The sequence below is a fragment of the Mesitornis unicolor genome, unplaced genomic scaffold (genome assembly GCF_000695765.1).
Source record: "Mesitornis unicolor isolate BGI_N332 unplaced genomic scaffold, ASM69576v1 scaffold8902, whole genome shotgun sequence".
Taxonomy (NCBI): domain Eukaryota; kingdom Metazoa; phylum Chordata; class Aves; order Mesitornithiformes; family Mesitornithidae; genus Mesitornis; species Mesitornis unicolor.
In genome coordinates, this window is record NW_010168498.1 from 39,135 (window position 1) to 61,221 (window position 22,087).

The 22,087-nt window shown below is 46.2% G+C and overlaps 1 protein-coding gene across 1 annotated transcript in view; it reads right to left on the reverse strand.

Annotated features, from left to right (window-relative positions):
* The window catches only part of SLC22A18 (solute carrier family 22, member 18), a 64,808-nt gene that overhangs the window by 36,692 nt on the left and 6,029 nt on the right, over window positions 1-22,087 (reverse strand). The window contains exon 4 of the mRNA XM_010179040.1: window positions 21,946-22,078. Within this exon, the coding sequence (XP_010177342.1) occupies window positions 21,946-22,078 (133 nt within the window). The remainder of the gene's footprint in view (window positions 1-21,945; window positions 22,079-22,087) is intronic.

The following is a 22,087-nucleotide window of genomic DNA, read 5'->3' on the forward strand; positions in this document are numbered from 1 at the left end:
ATCAAATCCATGTATCCCACCACCATCTCACAAAACAGGCTCATTTTTGCTCATTCCCTGGAAAATGCTTCTTTTTTCCTACAATCCTTAAACATTCCAGATAATAAATAAGAATAACTACAAGTCTCACTTTGCGCTTGGGACACACAGTTGGGAAAGGGTAATGCTACATTTCAGTCCAAAAATGTTCATATATCTTTTCGCATGACTGTTTAATGTGACACAGAGGTGCAATCCCTCATCTCTTAAACATGAATTTCTCCCAGTCTTTTTCTTGGATATTCCAACCATACAAATAATAGTAGCTTTTTAGGGTCCCTCCACCTTCTTCATACTGGAGGTTTGTTCCCTAACAGGAGGCAAAGCCTTTAAGTAATTTTTTTTTTAATTGAGTAACAAAAACTGCTCTTCCAAGCTCAGAATGTGGTAAATCATTAAAATGCTCAGTTTGGGTGTGTCGCTGGGTAAAGACTCCCACGCACAGACTGGTTAGAAGGTGAGCAGTGCTTGCTAGACTACCTGGTGACTCACCACTGAACGCATCATTAATCATATGTTACAGCATGTCTGACTTCATAGAGTACTGTAGGTGGTGTGAAATAATCTTTGAATGAGTTCAAGTTTTTTCTAGCTTTTATGAGGTTACAATGCTTCAGACTCCAAAAGACTCAGCTGGGCAGGAAGCTGTTGAGGATTTGCTATAGTAACCTGGGCTGCACTTCCAGCACGTCAGGTCTTGGCTCAAAGCTGCTTCTTTGGAAGATCCACAAGTTTGACATTGGCTGGAGTTTCTACCTCTCACCGATAGTGATACACACACATAGAGATGGCTCGAAGCAATGTGTGGGCAGAGTTGAATTTTGCTCCCCAAGGATGAGGGGTAGAGTCTGGCTAGTTCCTGTGAGGGGATGGGGTAGGATCTGGCTGGGAAAGAAAGCAAAAAGCCAGGACCACTGCCTCTGCTGGCACTAAGGAGATAGGTGGTGACTGCTACTTCCAAGAGGACCTCTCCTACCTTCCAAAACCAGACACAGATGCCAGATACTCTGACTTTCCTTCTCGCATGCCTTCTCGCACATTCTGGCACAGGCAGGCAACAGGACTGTGGGTAGACAGTCCAATGCCGCAGGCAACTACCGATTCTGCCAATGCTTGGAGGTATCTCAGCATCGGCCCACCAAAGGACTTGAGGTTCCTCCTCTACCAGTCCCTTTTGCAAGCAGGGCACTGATGAGGCTACTGCAATGATCCAAGAGAGCAATCCTTGTGTCATGTAAAAGGTAGGGCTCCCTCCACACCCCACGACTAATGAGGTAAATAGCGAAGTCTTTGACTAGCCAAGTCTGACACTTACGTTTCATCTCTTACCAGGACCGCATTCACACAAATGACATTTTTAAGCTATGTAATCCCTGGCAAAGCAAGTTACTTCTGTACCTTGAGGTAAGTAACTGTAAATGCAGCATCCTGCCAGAGGTATGGCACAGACTGATCTTGCCCTGGAACAAGTAGTGGCAGCCAACACCTCCTACCTCGAGGTGTGAAAAATCTTGCTGTGCTGCATATTAAGGGCTCCAGAGCCTTTTGTCTAGCAAGACCTTTTAATGAAATAGGACACATTAGGGCTAATTCTGTACAGGAAGCAATGTTTGAACACTAATACCCAGAAGTCACAAATAAAACACTTCACACGTCAGGTGGAAGACTTTCCAGTATCCTGCTCCAACCTCTTCGGTTACACAACAGGCCCCTTGAAAACAACCCTTTCTCCAGCAAAGACAGAACCTGAGGGCTGTGGTGCACCTGATTTGATTTCATGAAGAGTTTGACCCCAGAAGGAGGCATCTGCATGAAAAGAGTGAGTCATGCCATTTCAATAATGGGCAAAAACATTGCTTGAGCAGGCTTTGTACACTCGAACCAGGAGTAGTCTCACTGTTACTATATTTACTGAACTCTGCCAGTTAAGTGGCACACCATAATGACAATGGTTTCTGCATGTTAAATATATTCAGAAAGGAGGTCGTTCTGTGTTTCATGTTTGCAAATTGTAGTTTACTCCCCTACACAGGATGTACAACAAGAACTATCCAAGAAACAGCTAAGAAACTTCACACTGAATGCTCTATTTTCAACTACTTTGTTTAGCATAGTAGAAAATAATTTATTTGGGTTAAAGAGCACATTCAGTATTATCTGAAGTTGCTTGCACTTTTTGGAGCAAGTAATTGAAAACAGATTTAATGTACTTCATACCAGTCAAATGTACTTGCAGGGTCTTCTATGGATCTTGCAGATTCCAGCAGATTCTAGCATTGCCGAAGCCCTGAATAAGAACATCCTTTACCTGCAGACCTAGTGAGGCAGTTGCATTTTTAGCTCTGCATAACACACCTTTGCTCTCAGTTGGCGGTGCTCTCCCTGAGGGAGAAAAAGCGCTTTGTTCACTCTCCGCACCACAGTTCTTCTCAGACCACCTACAGGGATGACAGTATCAGCTGCATTATGCTGAACTGGTATTTACAGGAGTGCTTGGTGGGAACCACATCTTAGGGAACCTCATCAGCAGCCTCTCCACCCAGCCACATGCTTACAGCAGAAGCCTGCTCCATTCACCACCAAATGACAGCAACTGCCAACTACCTGATGGACTCACATGGAAAATTGTGAGCACAGTGTTTTCTGTATTCTCAGTTGTGTTTCATTGCAAATTAGCAGCTGGAAACAAGGAGGAGTGAACTCTGTGTGAGCAGCCAGCTGTCTGTAGAGGAGTTTGGAAACCTCTGATTATACATTTCTGTAGCACCAACGAGTGAAGTGCTGGCCCATTGCACACTTGGGGTTGGCTGTACCTGGAAGATTTGAATTTCAAGCCATCTGGTGGTGTAAGAGCCAGAGGCCACACACTTCTGTGGCAGGACATCTTAGAAAACACCTGTATTTTAGATGCCACAACCAGGTAACTCTAGGCAGCAATGGGTCATGTTCTTTAATGGCCAGCAGTGATGATGATTTTAGACTGATGCTTGTGATATTCTGAGGCCTTGCAGAAGCTGGCTGCTTTCAGTGCACCAAAAATGTCCACATAAACAGACAAACTGGTTGATGAGAAAATTATTTACCTTTTGAAGTGACAAGTGGGATGTTGGTTTTTTTCTTTTCAGTGCACAATGAAAAAGAATAGTGTGTTTTCGTTTCACTTGAGCTTTATTTTCAGCAGGGGAAAACCATGAAAACATGGGCTTCAAAGTGCTGCCAAACCTGTTGGATGTACATGTGTACAGCACCAGGGAAATACTGAGGTGCCCAAAGTACAAGGATCTCCAGACCTGGATCCACATTTATTTTCCTTTCTTACATACAGAGACAGACTTAATGTAGTAGCAGCTGAAAACCTCACACTTTAAATCTCACAATTTCGCTTTGTAACATCCCCACATGGGTGGCAGTGGTGCAAACGCTCCGTATGTACTCATGTGGAATTGAAGCACAGAAAACTTAAGTGCCCCGGTAAGGTCCTATAAAGATCACGGTGGGAAAAAAAAAAAGTGTTAAAAATCAGGTCTCTCACATGCAAGTTTTGTGCTCAAACCAGTGGACCATGCTTTTCCCCTCTTTTTTCCCTGGATCTCCCAAAAGCCTTATCTGCTGCCCCAGCCACAGCACTGATGCAATGGGAACCCACAACTCGCCACATCTTGCAGCACCCTGACAACACGATTTTGAAAGTATATGACATCCCTATTACTGTTTCAAGAGTTCCTCCTGAGGAGCCTTGCCATCACATGCTGGTGTTGGCTGGCCCAGCTCCACAGGAACCAGTTGTCCCAGAAACAGGTTTCGCCCTGGGGATGCATCCTGGAGCCGTGACTCAATTAAAGCACAAATTAGAGTCAGTGGAAACTTGTCTGAGGAAGGACTGAGTAAAAACCACAGGGTCAAGGTAAAACAAGCCATGTGGATCCTGAGGAATTAGCAAGAAATGCTGTGATCCTGGCAGCACTGGGAGCATCATGGAAAAGATACAAAGTCAGTAAGAGCTGAAAATGGTTTCCAGGATCAGGCCCAACATCAGCAGTGTAGATACGATGGCTGCCAAATCCCATCAAAATGGCAGCACCCAGTACAAAGAGCCCAGCCATAGAACAGAGATAAGAACTAGCAGCCCAGGAGGGCTTGAAATTAATTTCTCTTTAGTAAGTCATTGGGTAGCAGCAGTTGAGAAAAAAGATGGTATGGGTTCAGTACCAAGATCTCTCTCATTGATTCCTGCTTCAGACCAAGGCTGGTAGTTAAACTCACACTTTAAAAGTCTGAAGTTAGTTAGGATTAGTAGTATTATTTATCTGAGGCTAGTACTTCAACTAGCCTCAGATAAAGACAGTTTTTAACTAAATAATACAAACTAAGCACCCCTTACTGTATTTACGGATATAGTCAACAAACCCTGTAGTTCAACTACACTAATAATGAGATTTCCTAAAAGCAAAACTCCATAGCATTTGAAGGCTTTAAGGATGTTCTTTAGAGGTTGCTTTAAGTCTGGTTAATATTTACATTTAATTTCTTCAACAAACCTATTTCTTGTAAAATCCAAACATGACCAAATAGAAGAGAGTACTGAAAGATCACTAAATGTGGAAAAAATTATCCTAGAGGGAGTATGAAAGCCAACTCCCCAAGACTTCCTCTGCACTCATCCTGCAGACACAAAGAGACTGATGCTCTGGTGGCAAACACAAAGTGATGAACACTGGTCTTGGCTGGCATGAAAAGAAACTGCACATCCAGCCATCCAGAGCTTGTTTAGCTAAGAGCATATTAGCACCGTGGCTAGCCAAGACTTTATCAGTTGGAAAATCCCAATCATGAGTGCTGGCTGCAAGGGAAAAAAAAAAAAAAGAGAAATTAAATGAAATGAAATGGGGAAAGATCAGGCAGGACAAGCCTGAACATGTTTAGTTTGTCCTTCCTCTGCTACAATTATATCCTCATTCCTCAGAGCAAAAGGCAGTTCAAAGAGACAATAAACCCCTTTTTAGTCTTACGCTTTGCAGGAACATCACTGAAACGTTCCTGAAGTTGTTCCCAGAGATAAGGCGACAAAAGAAATTAAACCCTTCCCTACAGCTACCCTTCGGGAAAATACCAGCAGAGAAATAGAAGCCCTGCTTCAGATCTAACTATGGCATTCAGCTAAGGAAACAGGACTTACCTTAGTGGTTTCAAACAGACTAATTTAGTACATTGCTCCTCAAATTCTGCAGCTGCTTCCTTCCTTTGCATTGCAGGAATATTAGCCTCTGAGGCTTTCACTAACTTCATTTTATGGGATGGATAGTATTTTATTGTCAGAAAATGTGACTCCCTTTTGAGGTACAGCTTAGTAAATGCTTTAGTTTAGGTCCCAAGAAATATGGGTTGAAGCACTGTAGACCATAGGATGGCTTTGGAGCAGGCAAAATGTGAGGGACCACTTAGAGTGGCCACCAAACAGGGGGTTTTCACTGCTTTTCTTTAACCTTCTCATTTTGGCATAAAAGATGTAGGCCAATGGAGGGTCAGCTTAGCATGACAAAGAAAAGAAATAGAGCTGAAAGGCAGGGCTGGGGGCACACTCAGGATGGACCTGGGAGGTCTCTGAGGGCACACCCTCCCCATCCTGTCTCCCTCCCAAACCAAACGAAGCAAAATCGAAGGCATAGAGCTAAACGATGCCACGGGTATCAATTAAGTGGCAAGGGGAAAATTACTGGATTTGCAACTAAAAATACGAGACACTGAACAGCCACAGACAGTGGAATATTTGACAAGTGAAATCCGGATGGATTGTACCATGGATGGTACAGCCACAAATAAAAAGCTCCATCACCTATTACCAAACTGCCCAGAAACCACCAGACGCTTATGTTGGAAGGTTACTATAAAGTGAAATGACAGCTCTTTAAAAAATTAATCTTTAATCTACTTCACCAAGACTTTTAGAGAGTATGGAAATCGCCCTGCTCATCACCCCAGCTCTGAGGTCTGATTGCCAACGTACATTCACGTAACAGTAACAAACTTCAACACGGCACAGGACAGACAACTTTTCCGACCATAACTGGGCTTAATTACCCAACTGGAAAGCTGTAAATACTTCAGACTGACTCAGTTAGGGTGCGCTGGATTTTTTCCTGCCTTTCACTGCGTCAGGGATTTTCTTTTTACCCTACAGCCCTTGGGAAAGGGGCACATGGCCGCAGGAGTCAGCGGTCATGAATAATCAGGGTGGGACTTTTCCAGAACAAGGCAGTAATGTGAAAAAGTCTTTCTTCTGGGGTGATATTTGCATGACCAAGGGATGACATAATAAGTTCACAAACAAAAAAAGCTTTATACCTCCATGGTGGCTTTGGAAATCTCAGTGCTGCCTTGGTCCTTCCCTTCTGTGCAAAAGCATTACATTTTGGGGGCAGGAATTTAAGCCCCATCTGCACCAGGCCAATTACTATTTCTGCAGCCATGGCTTTATCTCATTCTTTCTGACTAACGCAATCTAACAACCCACGTTAGTGATGCTGTTTTATGGGGCATGACGTTTTGTTGTAGTGCTGAAGGGATTTATTTCTGCTCTGGGATGAGAGGCTAAGAGACAAGCAGGGGCCAGGAAGACAAACCTATTTGTATAGGAGCTCCACCAGTGTATGGCTGGAGGCATTTCCAAGAGGCAAGGCCAGTGCCTGGACACCAGTGTACAGTGACAGAGCAGAAAGAAAGGTTACAAATGGTCTTGCCAAAGAGGGAAAAAGCAGCAACATGTCAAGACCCTCTCCCAGAAAAAATCAAGCCGGTGTGAAGACACTTGGGAGCTGCTGAAAGAGCCAAATTGAAAAGGAGCTGCTGAACTGTAGCCAGAGAAGCTGCATGCCAGGACACATCCTTGCGAAGCCAGCCCAAGCACTGTGAGTACCACTGGGGCACCAAACCAGGGCTGGAAACCCAGCCAGGGTGTAAAAACTTGGCACAGATGCTCAGATTGAGGCAGAACTTATGTTTGGCTTCCAGCATGGGCAGTTCACCAGATATGGACTCTGCTGAGAGTTAACTGAAATGCATTTGAAACTCTGCACAAAAGCCTTTAATTTGCAGGTCGTTTGTTTTTAAGGAGAGGGCTGAGAGGTGATCTAAGGAGCCAGAATCAGGTAGTTCAGACCCCTGCAGAAAAGAGTCCAGGGACTTTCAGGGCTGTGAAGCAGGCACTACAGGAATGATGGATGCTGGATCAAGCCCAGCCTCCAAAGCCTAAGGGGATTTGCTCATGCTGCCAGGAGCGGGGAAACCGTTTCTCACCAACATAGGAAGTCAAGTGCTTGGCAACAGGGGAGGCAGCTCTCCCACAACTCCGGTTACACAAACAGCTGCCTTCTGCTGGGTTTCAACATGCTTCACTGCTCCAAAAATAATTTCCTACTTGATTTGATACCATTAGCAGGAGCACAGAGTGCAGCACGAATGGTCATGCCACTTCATGCTGGATCCAGCTAGCAAAAGTTTCTAGCAAAAGCCCTGATTTCTTTTTTTGGCAGAGGGCATGATTACATAGGAGGAAAAGGTAAGTGGGCTGGTGGCGTAAGTCCTCTCCTCTTCCTCCACAAAGGGTTTTGACGCAAGCTTGGATGAATGCACCTGCCACCTTCATCTTTCCAGGCCTCTTTCCAGAGCTGAGATTTCCCAGCCCTTACAGCTCATAACACTTATGGCATATAACCAACACTCAGCAGCCAAGCAGGAATCAACGCCAACATAAAGTTCAACGATAAAGTCACTGCTTGGTGGGCAATCAGGAGCTGTGCCGGTACTGGACAGAGTTGCTGGAGTTCCCCCACAGCATAAGCACCTGAAAGTAATATCACATCTTCTTTCATTCCCCACTGGATATCTTTGTGTCCCCTTTGGTAGCTTGTTGGAGTAATCCCAGTCCAGCTCAGTGCTTTGGGAACAGCAGCACTTTCCATTTCTAGCTGGACTGGAATTTGGATAGCAGATTTTGCCCTAAGGTGCTTCTGATTTCCTGTTCCCTGTTCCCAGCCCAGGCATCTGCATGCCCCTTTCCAAGGGCCTGCCTTGGAGGGACTCCTCCAGGAGCCTTCACAAACAGTGCTTCAGAAACTTCAAGAAGTACAGAAAGTTAAAGATGCCAAGGCTCAGCACATTAGCATCACACTCCATAGCCTGTGGTACCACACCAACAGCATGGTACCACAAACCTCCCAACTCATGGCCTTTCAAACAGGTTAGCTGGATTCTTCCAGATCAAGTTCAAGTAATGTTCAGCAAAGAAATGAAGCAACAGAGTAAAACTCAACATCACCCAGTAAAACAGTGGCTGCAAAGTGGGATTCAGAAGCTGATAGCATGTCCACAAACTCAGCTATTTTAAGGCAGTACAGAGTGCACACTGATGTGAAGGGGGACTCCGCAGCAGAGTCTGAAGGATTGGTTTAGTGTCTGAGGAAGCTCTGCGAGGTTTTCCAAACCTACCTGGCTCAGAAGAAGAAATCCTTGACAGTATCAGCCAAGTAATTTGGTGCTGCCTTTCTCCTCCTCCTATAATTTGTAATCAAAGTTGTGCAATGGCATTTGTTTATGCTTATATGTTTTAAGTCCAAAGACACCACAAGGGACTATTTCGTATGATCTGCACCACATAAACCTTACCAATCTTTTCTTTCCACAGTCATTCTTTGAGCCACACAACAGGTTACGAAAGATACCCCTCAGCCATGATTAGAAGAACAGAAGGGGTGATGAACCCCTCACTGCCTTTGGAGAGCTTGGACAGAAATTAACCTTGAAAGTTAAAGCCATGAAAAGAGAGGAAAGGTTCTATAAGCAGTCCTGCACAGGACATAATGCCAGGATGACACCTGCAGCTTTCATACATGAGGTCAAATATGCATCTGAGTTGACCCATATGCCAGGCGGGGCCCCTCCTGTCACTGTCACAATAGAAGGGAATACCCTGTGGAGAAGGTGGCTCCTCAGCTGCCAGAGGACTTGAGCCAGGCTGGAGGACAGGACTGGTGGGAAGAGTGTGCAAGCTGGTTTCCATGCTCAGCTTACCCAAGTCTGCAGCTGCTGTCGCTCCCACAGCCCAAGGGAGTGCAGATAAGCGGCAGTTCAGCTTTTCCAGACATAGCACAATTCCTGTTTACAGCCTCTGGGCTAGACTTTTCAAAAGAAGCAGCTAGGTGTCTATTCTTGCAGGAAACCAGGTGTGTAAACAGTTCAATTAATATACCCAGCAAACTGTGCTCTAGCACAGCAAAGAGGGCTAGTGGAGACAAGCCAAGAGCACAGGAGCTGAGGAAGGAAAGTACTTTTAAAGAATATGCCTAATTAGAGACGGACCTAGGCCAAAAGTTCATATTTGAACACCTGGAATAGCCCTGGGGAGCAGAATTGTAACCTGAACCCAGATCCACATTTTGTAACTCACTCCTCTCCCAAATAAACGAAATCCCAGCCCCAGACCCAACCATCACACTGTCTCCAACAGTCAAAGCCGGCCTTCTACTCTCAGTCGGGTTTTGGCCAAGCTATTGTGCGTGGCTACTGGTGCTCTCTGTTCCTCTTGCCCCACACTGCCCAGTGCTCTCCCCAGGGGCCCACTCTGCCCCACTCCAGAGCTAGCTATTGCCACTTGGCAGCATAGCCCTGGATCACTGACTCGAGGTGGAGATGCCCATTTGGTGTCTGATGGCATGTCCCCATTTGCTCCAGCGGCCATGGCATCCCCGGCACTGTGACCAAGCCCTACTTCTCGCTGCACTGCCTTCTCCCTACCTCGCAGGCTACAGCTGCAGGTCCTGGCCAAAGCAAGAAGCCTGCCCCAACACACACCCAAGTGGCTCCACTCATGCCTGCAAGCCAAATATTGACAGCGACCCCCAGTTTTGAGCCAAAGACACAGTCAGAGCTTGTTTTGAAGGGCATAACCTCCATAAGGGGGAAGGCCCCCATAAGCCCTTGCAGAAGTGCCAATCTCCCTTTTCTTCCTTACAGCTCACTTCTCTAGGACAGAAAACTAAAATTGACCCACATCTTACCATCTCTCTTGAATGTGTTTTTTTCTTTATAACAGAATCAACGTTTGGCAAAGAAAGGTCAGCCCCAACCCCATAAAACTGCCCTGTCACAGGCACGTCATGCATTTCAGACTTGAAAGGCTGAGTAAACATTTACTCTTGGTTGGCTCATTTCCAAAGTTCAGAAACAGATACTCATCCACAAAAAAAAGAGTGCCCGAGTGTGCCATCAGATGGCTTCATTGCCCCGTTATGGCATGCCATTTGCATTCCTGTGCTTTCACCCTCACAGGCTGCTGCCATTGCCCGACGCTGGGCTTGCTGCTGTGTCCCCTTCTCAGGGCAGACCTGCACATAGGTGAGGCCTTATCTTCTAGCTGGATTATTCTTGGTAGGTATCTGTCAGTCATTTTTGCATCATCTGACCTTGGGTCCTGCTAGCCTGAGGTAGGTGGCTAATGCACATGGCTCATGATTGCTTTTCTTTTCCCAGTGGGCACCCAGCCTCTCACCAGCACAGAATGGGATGAATTGACACAGCTGAAGAAGGGCAAATGGGATTTGCTTACACTGGATGCTATAATAGTCAGTGCTTGTTTGAGAAACCTTTTGAACAATTTAGCTGCACTGCTAGTCAGAGCAGCTTTGTGCCACAAATGTACTTTTCTAGTTATTGCAAGTTCTTCCCTGCCACAGCTGAACCTCTATCCCCAAGAAATAAAACAACTAAAAAAATAATAATCAGGCTTTATACAAAAGCACAGGAAAAGCTTTATGAATCCTTCAAGGGCTAAGAGACTTTGTCTGAAAAGTGCTTGCTACATAACACCCAGGCAAAATCAAAATGATGCAACTTCTGGTAGGGTGGACAGATTACAATCAGGCAGTTAGACATCCCAGACCATGTAATCGCATGCAATGAGAACATGCGTGGGTGTAGTGCAAGGCGTGAGCCTGGTGCCACAAACCACAGGCTCCTCCGGTTACCTTAAAGGAGTTCTTCAACAAATGGTTTCAAATTTCTTTTCTAAACGTCAGTAGGTCCATCTAGAAATAGGTCTCTTTCTGCCATGAAAAGTAAATCCTGGCAGACCGGAAAACATCCAGGACTACACTGGAAAACTTCAGCCATCAGAATTGATCCATCATCTGTCTCATGTCCAACAGTGTCTGGACAGTCGGAAAGAGACGGGGAAGAAATCCATCTCACACAATACAGATAATCTGTTATACAGTTTTGTAGCAGGAAAGAGCCTTTCTAAGCTTCTGGAGGAAGTAAGCTTAAACATCTGACACATGAGCATCCTCAGCTTTAATAACCATTACTGTATTTCATCCCCCCTTTTTTGAAGTCTGAGAACAGCATTTAAGATTCTGGCCCCCTGTAAGCATTGCTCAGGTGCTCCCCAGAAGGCTTTTCTAAAGGGATTTCTAATTATTTAGGTTTTTTTAAGGAAATATCCTGCAGGAATCTTTTAGGTTTCTAGAAGTTTTCTTCCTTCCTCTACAAATTTCTTTACTCAGAGCTTGATTTAAAACCAAAGTCAAAGGAAACACTTCCAGTGACTTCAATATGTCTCAGAACACACACCTTCAGGTAAAAGAGAAATGAACCAAATCCCATAAAAATAAAGATGGTGCATATTTCAAAACGATTCACAGTGCAGTTTTGTAACGAAGTAATTACTCCAAAAGTTTCAGCCTAGAATATCAGCCAATAAAGGAACATTTAGTGAGACTAAGAAAGTTAATGCTACGTACAGACCACAAAGGATTAGAGGTATAATCCCCTCTTGACCAAGAAAAATAAATGACAATTGAAGCAACAATTGCTGGAATAGCAAGCAAACAAGAAAACGACACATGCACAAATATATTTAAAGTTTTCAGATCCTGAACTACCCTAAACAGACCATATTTCCAAAAGTACTAAATTCCTATGGTCTGAAAAGCCACATTAGCCATCCCCAAGTGGGAAACTGAAAGAAAATTGCAGTCACTTCTGGAAAGAGGTATCGCTGTGCTTCTGCTTTAGTGGACAGTCGTAAAACAGAGCAGAGCCCCTTACGCGTTTATAAAGCTCAGGAAAATATTCTAATGAATGTATAGGGTCTGTGCCTCTCCCAAGCAATAGTTAATTATGAGACATGCTACTCCTCCAAAGCTGCTGCTCCATATCCCCTCAAATGGGACACAACCCTACAATGCATGCTGCCCTGCCCGCTGCAAACACCAGCTGGGCAAACTGGGAGTGCTTCTGCATGTGCTATGGCACAGACCCCCTGCAGGCTCAATGCACAGTGCTACGTCTCATGCACTGATAGACCCTCACTGTGGTGTTTGGCCTCTCAGACCACACCATTAGCATTGCCTTCCTCTTAGGTCAGCATCTCTGCTTGCCAGTGGTGCTTAAGGGCATTTGCTGCACCACAGGGCTCAGCCTGAGCAGTTGGGAGCTTGCAATTTGAATGCTGCAGAGAGCATTTCTGATGCTGGAAATAACTTCTCCCTGGGTTGCGATAACCCAGGATTTGTCAGGTTAGAGAGACAAGTCCCAGCAAGTGCTGAGGTTAGCCTGGAGATGGCCATTCAGAAACTCCTTTGCCCTCTGGCTGCAATCAGTGCCTGGATGCTTCACATACCTTTGACTCTCACTGGCTGGTGAAGTGGCTCTGAGCAGGGTTTCATAAAGAGACTGCAATGAAATGAAAACTCTGGGTGGGGCTGTGAAGCTGGCATGGTTCATGCAAAGGTCACACCCTTTTTATTTCCATCGGAGCATCCTGGCCTTCACACAGGGCTGCAGTGAACTGGCACCCTGCAACAATGGGGCATTGCATCTCCCCATCCACCCAGCAGTCTCTTGCACGTCCCATCTATTTAGCAGCAACAGCCAAGAGGAGCACTGGGAAAGGTTTAACACCCAAACCCAAACTCCTCCAAAAGGACTGCTTTTCCATCCATCCTCTACAGCAGCCATATTTCAGGCTGGAGGAGAACAGGGGAAAGCAGCAGCAGTGGATGTGCTGTCCCTCTTCTCCTCTCCACCACAGATGAAGGTCCAGTGGAAATGCTACTTCCTTCCAGCCCATGGCCCTTGATGTCCCAATCTTGCTGCCTCAGGTGCCCCAATGCATCTTAAAAGCACTAAGTCTATCTCCTGCAGAGCTTCACCCCTCAGTTCCCCAAGTACTGATTTCTACCAGTTCACCCTTCACATGGCAGACTGGCACATTTCCATTCATCCTGACCTTCTCTCCCTCCCTCCCTTGTCTGATAGTCCTTCCCACACCAGCACCACATCCTTCCTGCCCCACGCTCACCACAAGGCTGGGTTCATTCACCAAAGCATCAGAATGAAACATAAACGTGACCCTTTGAATCAAAGGAGTAGGAGATGCAAAGGAGAGAGCTGTCCATTTGAATGTGTGTGTGCATGGCTAGGGAAGGCTGTGTCACCCTGTTTCCCTCCAGGTCATGGTCGTGCTGGGCTCAGCTCTGCAGCCCTGCACTTCAGACCCACCCTCTGGTGGCCCCATCACCACTGAGCTCTATGGCTGGCTGAACTTGGTTTTTTTCTGCTGCTTTTCTGAAACAGCAAAAGGCTGGCACTTGCTTTTGATAAACAATTTAAAAAGAAAGAAATAAAAAAAATAGGATGATAACTGTGCTCACAAAAACTCTGCTTGGTCAGGACACCAGAGGATGAAGAGAAGGACTCATCCAGGAAAAGCTGGATGTGCTTCCCCAAGGTAGTAGCTATTTGCATGGGCACACCTCATGAGAGTCTGCATCGCAACGGCTACACAATCTAATTAGCAATAACTGTATTGGGAGAGGGAAGGAAAAACCACCTCATTGCCCCATATTATGCATGAGAAACACTGGTGCAGGGATCAGGATGACTCACTCACACTGTAGGAAAATCGCAGCAGGGCCAAGCCCCAAATCTCAATTCAGGGTCTTAACTACAGCCTATTCTGTGCTTTCTGTTTTCTCTTAACAAAGAAAACAGTATTTCCCCAGATTTTGATCCCTAGTGATACTGCTGGATTTGCTGCCCAGTCATGAAGTATTCCAGGAGTGGGAAGAGCAGATGGAGCTTCAGTGAGACATGAGCAATTACTGCCTTATTTATTTTGCAACCTGCACAGCAAGGGTCATGGTCAGCCCTGCAATGCTGCCTCTGCTAGTGAAACCAGACCCAAAATGCCTTTCCATAAATTTACAAGTTTTGAGGTGTTTTTTTTCTTTTCCTCTTTTCCTTTTTTACATTTATTACTCGGGGCTCTTAAGCCAGGCTTGACAAGAAAAATCAGCCACCACCTCAACACAACCTTGCAGGAACAAAGCTAACAACCAACCAGACAGGGCACTGCGCTGCACAGAAACCTAATGCTTTCAAAGCATCGTCTGAAGGGAAGAGTGTTCAAACATTCATAATTGTTCAGCAGAGGTAATTTCATAAACACACATGCTTTGATTGCAATCTAGCCACCACGCGCACAAAACATGGTTTCACTCACCTGACACCCCCTCACTTTCTGACTCCAGGCATGGAGCGGTGAGGCAGGGCAGCCTCCCCTGTGCACAGGCATGATGGAAGCTACAGAAGGCAGCAGGGAAATTTCTTTAGCTCTCCCAGAGATATCGTCTATCTTCTTTATTTCCTAACTGTCTGCCTGCCTGGGTAACTACTGTCAATCCATGGAGGGGCACCAGGCAAACCATGCCAGGAGTCACTCTTCACGTGGCTCTGGTGCCCGTCAAACCCTCTGCAGCCCCCAGACCTCAGGTCTCCATCCAAGCAGCACAAGCCAGCCACATGAGAAAGTTCTGGATACTTTCTCTCTTCCCCCTGTGACCACACCCCCCCCCATTTTTTTCCCCACATGTTTTTTCATCATGGTTTCCCTGGGAAGAGGAAGCAGCCAAAAGAGCAGAGAGTGTGATGGGGAGAAGGGGTAGGTGGGCATTCCCTGTGAGCCAGCACAGCTGCACTCACAGCCCTCCCTCCAAAACCCTGCAGAGAGCAACGTGTGATAAAGGTTTCGAAGGAAAATGGGAAGCTCCTGACAAGGCTGAGGAAGGGGATGCCAACCAGCTCAACCCAAGCCCAGCCCTCCTCAGCCATACTCCATACCCTTGAGGGCAGCCACAAGGCATGGGCTCTCCCTTCCATGAGCTGCTGGCTCCTGCCCTGAGCCCCACTCTTCCTCCCTTGGGACAGGGCCCCACCTATGGGTGAAGAACCAAAGAGGAGCTCTTGGCCCCATTAGTGTGTCTTCCTTCACTGAAGTTCAGACCAGGGGTTGGAGGGAGAGGATGGAAGAATCAGGTTTACTGAAGGTGTTCAAAGGGGGAATGGGGCACATTTGCACTGTCAGTGTGGTCTTCCAAAGTGTAAATAGGAAAAAGCCACTGGACCCAAATATAAAATTGGTGGCCTAGGAGTGGTAGGTGGTATCAGGTAGAGGTTTGTGCGAAGGAAGGGCTGGGGACGAGCTTGCTCCAGACCTGCCTGTTAAGAGAAGACAGCATAGACAGGAGAAAATGCTCACAACCTGCATCCTGGTGACTTCTGGTATGTTCACAACCTAGCATCAAACTACAGGACTGTGACCAAAAGTACAATGTGTTAGTAGCAAAACTAGTGCTCTGAGACTTAGATGTGAAGTAAGCAGAAAGCTTGTAAGGCAGACTGTTCCCTGGGCCGTTCCGTCCTGCTTCATGAGGAGCTAAATGGTTATGTAGAAGTGCCTATGCCTCCCCATCAACCAGAGTCTGAACAGCCTATTCAGGTGTAGCTGTCTCAACTGTAGATGTCTAAGATTAGGTGAACTCCACCCAAAGTGCACTGAGGCATCTCTTAGGTTCAACAATAGGTCAAATAAGTCATCAGAATTAGAAAGTTCTGGTGCTGGGGGTAGAGGAGAGGAGAAAAATGGCCTAGATCTGAACTCTGAACCAACAAGTTGTGGAAGGATGAGGTGCATGACCCTCTATCCAGACCTGGTTAACTTAGACCTTACAGACATAATCTTTGTGACCCTGGCTTCCAAAACTAAGATTGTTGTCATGCAGAATAAATGAGAAAATGAATCTCTGGATCCTGTTTTGTTTCTCATAGAAGGCTGCAACTGAGGCCCTCTGCACCTTCCCTAATCCATTAGCTCCTGGACAAACAGCCTGTTCACTATCCGCTCCCCATCTCTCCCACGGCACCACAGAGCTTGACCAATGGTGACAGACAATGCTGCAGCTCGTGAACGATTTATTGGCAAGCAGACACCACTCCCTCTTCCCAAAGTCCCTTGGTACAAAGGACAAAGCAATGCCTGTACCAGCATCACCAATCCACGCTGCTTGGCCAATTGACATCATCCCAGGTGGAGAAATACCAGAGTTTCTACTGGAAGGGAGCAGAAGCAGCTCCTGATAGCAGAATGCCCTGCTTTGTCCTGAAATAGAGCACAACCCTCTCACCCTTTGCCATGTTCCCTCCCGCCTTCCCAGCTCCCAACTTTCAGCCCTTTCAACACCCACAGTCTTTCCAGTGTGCCACAAAGCAATGAGAAATTCCCTGCCAGAGGACATTGTTCAAATGGTTTACTGAAAAGAAATGCAATTCCCTACTCCAGGCGAACAAGCTCCTTCTTTTCCCCTTGAGGAAGAAGGATAATAGCACAGCCAGGGAAAAAAAAAAACAACCCATCCCCAAAGCCTGCTGTAGTAATTTAAAATAAGAGACCAAAGGGGTTTGGCCAGGAAAATCCCAAGTTCAAAAGAATAATTGCTCCAAGAGATTTAAGCCTAAAGCTGAGTCACTAAAATGAAGAAACAACTTCTTGTCTGTAGAAAGCATGGGTCATGCAGCAAAGCTTCTATATGTCCTTGTTAGAAAGAAAGAGGAAAGAAGCCAAATGCAATTAATCATAATCCCAGAAGAAAGGATGAAATCTCTGTAATTAGATACCTAGGCTCATCTTTCCACTTTTGAAGACTAATCCAGCTGCCTTCTTTCACCCTTCACCCACAGCACTGCCACAAAAGCCTACTATAATATACACCATACCACTGCTCTCCAGGGGTATACACTTACTTGCAGCCTGTGGTCCCCAAACAGCTTTCCAGTCAATGTACAGGGAGGGGGGAACATGTGCAGAGCACACAAAGGTCCTTTTCTTAGGCACCTTTTGTGGATGAGTTGTGATGGAGTTTGCAGACTCACCAAGAACCTGCAGACCTCAGCTGAGCTACAGGAGTTATTTTCAAGCTAGGTATTAATTAAAAAAAAAAAAAGGCATACAAACATGAAAGCACTTTCCAAATGATTAAGATTACAACTGCTTGTGTTAATAAATTGGTGTACTGGGAGCATGGCAGAGTTTTGGTAGCATGGGAGGGGCTACAGGGGTGCCTTCTGTGAGAAGCTGCTAGAAGCTTCCCTGGCTCCAAGTCAGACCTGTCTCTGGTTAAGGCTGAGCCATCAGTGACGGTGGGAGCACCTCTGTGATAACAGATTTAAGAGGGAAAACAAGAACTGCTGGGAACCTGCAGCAGAGAGAGGAGTCAGATGTGAGAGACACAGCTACGCAGACACCAAGGTCAGGAAAGAGAGGAGGAGGAGGAGGTGTGCCGGGCCCTGCAGCCCGTGGTGAGACAGCAGGCTGTCCCGCTGCAGCCCATGGAGGTTACTGGTGGAGCAGAGATCCACCTGCAGCCCAGGGAGGACCCCACACCACAGCAGGGGGCTGTGCCCAAAGAAGGCTGTGACTCTGTGAAGCAGTGTGTTCCGAAAGGACTGCACCCCATGGAAGGGACCCGCACTGAAGCAATTTGTGAAGAACTGCAGCCCATGGGAAGGACTCATTCTGGAGAAGTATGTGGAGGACTGTCTCCCGTGGGAGGGATCTCACGCTGGAGCAGGAGTCCTCCCCTGAGGAGGAAGCAGTGGCAGAAACAATGTGTGGTGAACTGACTGCAACCTCCATTCCCCATCCCCCTATGTCTCTGTGCGGGAGGATGTTAAGAAGTCAGGAGCAAAGTTGAGCCCAGGAAAAAGGGAGGTTGGAGGAAAATATTTTTAAGGTTTGGTTTTATTTCTCATTATCCTACTCTGATCTGATTGGTAGCAAATTAAGCTTATTGTTTTCCCCAAGTTGAGTCTATTTTGCCCTGGTGAGTGATCCCTCCCTGTCCTTGTCTCAGCCCACGAACCTTATGTTGTATTTTTCTCCTCCTCATCCCACTGAGGAGAGGAGAGAGTGGCCACATGGTGCTTAGTTGCCAGCTGGGCCTAAACCATGGCAATTGGCTTATAACTGATCCTCGGGTGGTGTAAATTTGCCTGACCATCACCCTGACCATAGAAAACACGTTCTTCACACCTGTATGCTCTATTTGTACAGAGGCGAGTGGACAGGGCTATATACTAAGATCAAGGTGTCCAACAATTAAATTTCATATGGTGAAGCTAGGTGGCAAGCAGCTCCTTGATTTGCAAAAGGCAAAGCCACATTTCACAGATGAAACATATCCAGGTCTGACTAAAAGTCACAATTTCTTTTTTACAGCATCATTCAAAGTTTTGGAAAACATGGGGGGAAAGTGTAGTACTTCAGAGAGAGGAAGAGGAATGGCTGGAGCTGGTGGCTACGGATTAGGAGCAGAGGTCAGGATCAAACAGCCATAAAATCCCATGCAAATCAGAACAAGTCATTCAACTTCCTGGGGCTCGCTTAATAAATGTGTTGACAAATATTATTCCAACAATGAAAAACACAACAGACGAGCTCTTTAGGTCAAGTACATCAATGGTAAATGCAATACAGTGGAATAATACCAAAATGACATCAGCATGAGGAACTCAGACCAATTTCTACTGTGTCTCTTGTATACAAACCACTGCTAACATATGAATAGAGCTGTCAACAACAGATGGGGAATGCTGGCCAGCTCTGTGGTCAGGGAGAGAGAAGAATGCAGAGTAGATGGAAATCTCCAGCTTTGCTCTTCCATGACATGGCAGAAATACTTCTTTTCAAAGGCTGAAGATGGAGTCATTCTTCTATGAAAAAATGGCAGTAATTATGCAGCTCTAACTGCAGCTAGAGCCTTCCTGTACAAATGTGGGAAACAGGGAGGGACGATTAACAGCCAATGTGGGATATGGCAACAGGGCCAGAGAGCCTCGAGTACGTCCATAATGCGACACCAACTCCTTTCCCTCCAGGTCAGTGCTGCATAGACAGCCAGAGGCACTGGGAGTGCTTTGGGGACTATTTCATCGCACAGAGCTGTCTTTGTCTGCTTGGGCTGAATAACCACTCACCATCAATCTCAGCCGAAACACTGAAAATGAGTGGGCTGCTCCTCCAGGCTTTACACAAAAATCTGGCAGAGGAGCTAAGCACGGTGTCAGAGCAAAGGTGGGATTTGGCTGTGGCAAAGGTGGCTACCAAACATCCAGAGTGGCCTCCCTTGCGCAGCCTTTCAGGCTGGAATTGCTGTTTACAAAATCAGATCAATCCTCTGCACGTCAGGGTGGTAGGAAGAGTCCTGCCAGCATGCTGAGGTTTGAGTCTTGTTAATGGGAATTCCTACCATAATTCCAGCAGGATGCACAGATTCTCGTGGAGAAAACCAAATACTGCTGGCAGACAGACTGCTTTCCCCAGTTCTGCAGTGGGACAGAAGAGCAACCCCAAAACCACTGCGATGGGGTGCTCCGGCTGCCAAGCATGAACTGCGAGCCGAAGGTGCCCTCCACTGGATGGAAGGGCAACAACCCCCTGTGATGGGAAAGTCAAAAGCTACGTAGTGTTTCAGGTGCAGGTCCCTTACTTTCCCATAATTATGGGCAACATTCACTTTTCTCAGTGTTATGTTGCAGGCACAAAACGTAAGGACCAGAAACTTTCAAAATAAGCAGCAACCTGGGGAGTCTGGAAGCATCCCGTTGTATGACAGCACCAACCCCCAGCATCTAAAAGCTGGGCTGCATTCAAGCATCTCTGACTAATTAATGGAAACAGGATTATCTCCCACTGCTAATTTTTCTATAAACCAGCGACTACACATGCACATGCCAGAAAGTGAAACCCCATACATTTTTGCTAGATAACAGTGCTACTTGAATGCTGATGCTTAAATACCGGCATATAACCAAAGATGATGCTAAGAACGGAGGTAACCTTTACTTTTAGACAATTAACAAACGGAAGGGATACAGTCACCATATTTGACGAAAAATAACACTAAAAAAAAGGCACTCATAAATACTATATGCAACTAAAAGGACTTTAAAATTCTGAACTAGTTAATATTATGTACACTTCCAATTTTCATTTTATGTAACCATATAACAACTACAAAACAGATCCTCCTAGCCAGCCTCAGATCAATTAAGCCAACACAGAACAGGCACCACACACAAGAGAACTAAAGAAAACCTTTTCAGGTTTCAAGTGAGAGGAAGAAAATTCCCGAGATTGTCTGCAGCACTTAATTTGACCTAACACTGCCAAGGTACAGCAGGAAACAAAGTTTGCAGGGGCTACCCTCTGAGGCAGCAAGGTTTAAGCCTTCTCCCTAATTAACCCTTGCAGAGATTTGAGACGCAATGTAGCACCCCTCCAGCACCCGCACACAGGCGGACACAAGCAGGGGTCAGAGAGCAACGCACGCAGTGCTTGTGGCACTGGCAAAAGGACCACGAAAACCAAATCACCGACATTTGACGTAGAAGTTCATGCAAATTAACGGCTAATGAGGCAGCGCCGCTGTCCCAGCGCGGGGCTGACGGGCGGGCCGGCGGCGACACCTAGCGGACAGCGACACCTAGCGGACAGCGATACCTAGCGGACAGCGACACCTAGCGGACAGCGACACCCAGCGGACAGCGACACCCAGCGGACAGCGACACCCAGCGGACAGCGACAGCGGCCCCTGCCAGGACAACCTCAGTTCCTGAAAACCACAGCTTCCCCTAATGATGCTTAACCTCTACCCTACGATGTAGAGCAGCTCTAATGCTCACAAAGGTTGGAAAAAAGTTTTTTTCCATGCTAACCTGAATCTGCAGAACCAAGTGCCCATCATAAAAGAATCAGAGCAAAATAAATACATCTTCAAAAGGGATTTTTTTTTTTTTCCTCCACCGGAGAAATGCTGGGGAATCTTCCAGGAAGATTACAGCCACATGCACTTCCCTGCCTCCAAAGTTCTGTGACACACCACATCTTTTGAGCTTCCTTTACTAATAAAGATCAGAGACTGGTAAATTCAGTAAAATTAAGCAGCCCTTTCCTATTGCAGCACATAAGAGAAGGTGACAACTCACTACGATGTACCAGACTGTAGAAACCAAACAGAGAAGTGGTAGGCATGTGCTTCGTCTTGCTGTGACAGAGCTATACCTCCTCACTCTTTTCCCCCACTGTCCCAAGCTTGCTTTTCCCTTTCCTAAATTCTTGCTCTATATTGAGCATCCCTCAAGCACACCAGTTTCCCCACGAGTTTCCTGATTTCCATTTCTCAGTTGTACACCACCATTCCTTAAAAGCAGGTTATGCAGTGCATGCTGCTTTTCAGTACACTCAGCTCCAAAATGCAGACAGACTCAATTTCTCAGTTCAACCTGGTTTTAAACCAATTTAAGTAGACAAGAAGATGAGATTTTCAACAAGGTCTCCTTAAAAACATTGAGAGTAGTCCCTCATAGCAGTATGGAAAACAAAGTTTTGAGTTCTGGTATGATCCTCTACTGCCACCGGAAGTAAGGTATCATCAAAAGCTGGAAGGGAAGCAAAATGCCCCGTTATCAGCTCCCTCAGTTGTTGCAACAAGAACACTGAGTAAGTGGGCCACTCACCCGAATTTGGTGGACAGGACACCTCCCAGAGCAGAGCCGATAATGATGCCTATTCCAAAGCAAAGACCCAGCTTCCCCAATGCATCAGCACGTTGGGAAGGAGTAGTCAGGTCTGTAATAACCTTCTGAGCACCTGTAGGGA